General features: G+C 36.0%; 1 gene segment (V, D, J or C); it reads right to left on the bottom strand.

Annotated features, from left to right (window-relative positions):
- Positions 1–729: 729 nt before the first annotated feature.
- LOC123651612 lies at positions 730–1334 on the bottom strand. The segment is given in 2 exon segments: positions 730–1110; positions 1234–1334. Coding segments are annotated over 2 exon segments (381 nt in total).
- Positions 1335–3038: the final 1704 nt, after the last annotated feature.

The raw sequence follows: 3038 nt of genomic DNA, 5'->3' as shown, positions 1-3038 counted from the left end.
TGTGGCTCTTTGGCCCCTTGAATGTGGCTCTTCCACAAAATACCATGGCCTGGGCGAGTCTATTTTGAAGAAGTGACGTTAGAAGAAGTTTAAGTTTAAAAATTTTGGCTCTCAAAAGAAATTTCAATCATACTGTTGATATTTGGCTCTGTTAACTAATTAGTTTGCTGACCACTGCCCTAGCCTGTTTGGCTCAGTGAATAGAGCATTGGCCTGTGAACTGAAAGGTCCCAGGTTCTATTCCAGTCCCAGGTTGTGGACTTGATCTCCAGTAAAAGGTGTGCAGGAGGCAGCTGATTAATGATTCTCATCATTGATGTTTCTATCTATCTTTCCTTTTCCCCTCCTCTTTGAAATCAATAAAAAACATTTTTTTTAAATTATGTGGAATAATTTTGTGCTCATTGACTTAGTAAAAAGTTGAGTCAAGGTAGGCTTTAACTGTCTTGCTTATAAACTTCCCATTTATTTATTATGAGGGCCATTTTTAATATCCTATTATACTAACTGTATCATAAAAAGAAATGTAGAGTCATACCAATACGTTTGATATATATTAAACCTTTAAATCATTTATTATTTTTATTTCCAGGTTTTAGTGCGTTGTTTTCTAAATAAAAGACTTCCTTTTATTAGATGTCCTTGTACATATGAAAGTCTAATTATCCTAACAACTCTATTAATGTACATCAAATATTGAAAATTTTTATTAAATGTACTTTGCATAGTGGATCAAACCGTCACAGAACTCAGCAACCAGGCTCCTCCTTGCTGCTCATAGTTTGTGCTCAGCTCCCCCTGCAGTGTCTGTCACTGTGTCACTCAGCACACAGTAGTACATGGCAGAATCTGACTGGCAAACTGAGGCTTTCTCCAAGTGGAAGGCATTTGGTTGTTTTCGGTATGTGGCTACAAATCCTTTGCTGCTTCCGTTCTCATTGTCCCTTGTAGCTTTCAGGAGGAGCTGTGGACCTTCTCCGGGATACTGAACATACCAGAGAAGAGCAGGGTACTGTGCGGTTTCATAGGAGCAGTTTACAGTCAGGGGAGCCCCTTCTGAGAGGGTCACTTGGCCTTTTGTCTGGGTCACCGAGTCTCCATGGGTTCGTCCTGAAGAAAAATAAAACAGAACTCTGTCACCTTGGGCATGAAGCTCTTCACTAAAATTAAAGTTAAAGAATTTGCTGACATAATAGAAAAAACAATCCATATTTTAAGAGGTGTGTTACTTACCAAGCACTAAGAGTACCACAGTCACTAAGCCCAGGGAAGAGTTCATCTCTACAGTGTCATCTGAATAATGCTCTTGAATCTTAACATGAAGAAATGCTGAAGTCACCACGAAATTACAAATCTAAACCTGCATTTCACACAGGAAATGTGTTTGTGTTGGAAAGCCACACCCCCTGGTGGGCAGGGACTGAAATGTTTGTTAGGTTACCGCCCAAATAGCAGTTCTCATCTGTGACTTTAAGAGGCACATATCAATTTTCAGCAGTGATTAGAAATCTAAACAATCCTAAGCTCTCAGGTCTTTTTTTTCTTCTTCTTCTTCTTTCTTAGGACAATACCTGACATGGAAGTACTTTAACAGAGCATGCAGGGTATTCCTGCAGTTGGAAGATAGCAATTTTTTTTTTGAGCATTTTAATACAGTACTATATATTCTCACAAACCTGTGGTGGGCCTGCCTAGAATCCACTGAATCAGAAAGGATTTGGGGTTGAAATCAGAGGAAGTAATACAAAGTCTTTTTGAATGAGTCTTCACCTTTCAGTACTGTAACCCAATATAGAACATTGATTGGCATTTATTATGTGACAACTAAATATTTGCTAAATTGAAGTGAAATAAGTAGTCTTTCATTGAAAGTTCACCACTACATCACATACAATATTTCATCAGTCTTAAAATATAAACAAATGTAAGATATGCTATCTTTTTAATAAAATTTTTCAGGAGAAAAAAATCAAATGAATTTCAGAATCATTTTTTAAGTATGAAGCCTAAACAGAAGAAGCATCATAATTGAAGTTAGAAAATCAATAAAGAGTGAACTCAGATCAATATCTTAATGTCCTCCTATTTTGTTCATTCCAAGATAAGATAACTAAGCAATAAGATAACTAAGGCCAGGAGTACTAACCCTATAGCCTTGATGTGGATCTGGCATAAAAAAGGTTTTCTACTTTGGAAATTAACCCCTTATCAGATGTAATCTTGTTTTCCCCTACACTAGGTTCTCTTTGCATTTTGAGGGTGGCTTCTTTTGCTGTGTAGAAGCTTTTGAGTTTGATATAACACCATTTATTTTTTTTTCTTTGTTTATTTTGCCCTAGAAGATGCATCAACAAAATTTCAGCTAAGTGAGATGTCTGCAGTTTTCCGGCCTATGTTTTCTTTTAGGATTGTTATGATTCTGTGTCTTACATTTAAATATTTCATCCATTTTGAGTTTATTCTTCTGTATAACATGAGAAGGTAATCTATTTTTTTTCTTTTTTTGCATGTATCTGTCCATTTTTCCCAACACCATTTATTGAACAGACTGTCTTTATTATATGCATTTGCCTCCTTTGTCAAATATTAATTGATCATATTGGCATGGGTTTATTTCTGGGGTTCCTATTCTGTTGCAATGGTTTATATGCCTGTTCAAGTGCCGAAATTAGGCTGTTTTGATTACAAAAGCTTTATAGTCTAATTTGATATCCAGAATTGTGATCTCTCCAACTTTGAACTCATAAAACTTAATAGAAACAAACAATTCAATTAAAAAATTTGCAACAGACCTGAATAAACACTTCCTCAAAAAAAAAAACATACAGTTGACCAATAGACATATGAAAAAATGCTCAAAGTCACTAGTCATCAGAGAGATGTAAATTAAAACTACTATGAGGTATCACCTCACACCTGCCAGAATGCCTACCAACCATCAATAAATCAACAAACAGCAAATTCTGATAAGGATGGAGAAAAAAAGAGAACCCTAGTACACTGCTGGTGGGAATACAGAATGGTACAACCACCGTGGA

This window comes from Pipistrellus kuhlii, unplaced genomic scaffold (genome assembly GCF_014108245.1).
Source record: "Pipistrellus kuhlii isolate mPipKuh1 unplaced genomic scaffold, mPipKuh1.p scaffold_m20_p_1, whole genome shotgun sequence".
Taxonomy (NCBI): Eukaryota; Metazoa; Chordata; class Mammalia; order Chiroptera; family Vespertilionidae; genus Pipistrellus; species Pipistrellus kuhlii.
Note: the sequence above shows the minus strand (reverse complement) of the source record. Positions and strands in the feature narration are given on the sequence as shown.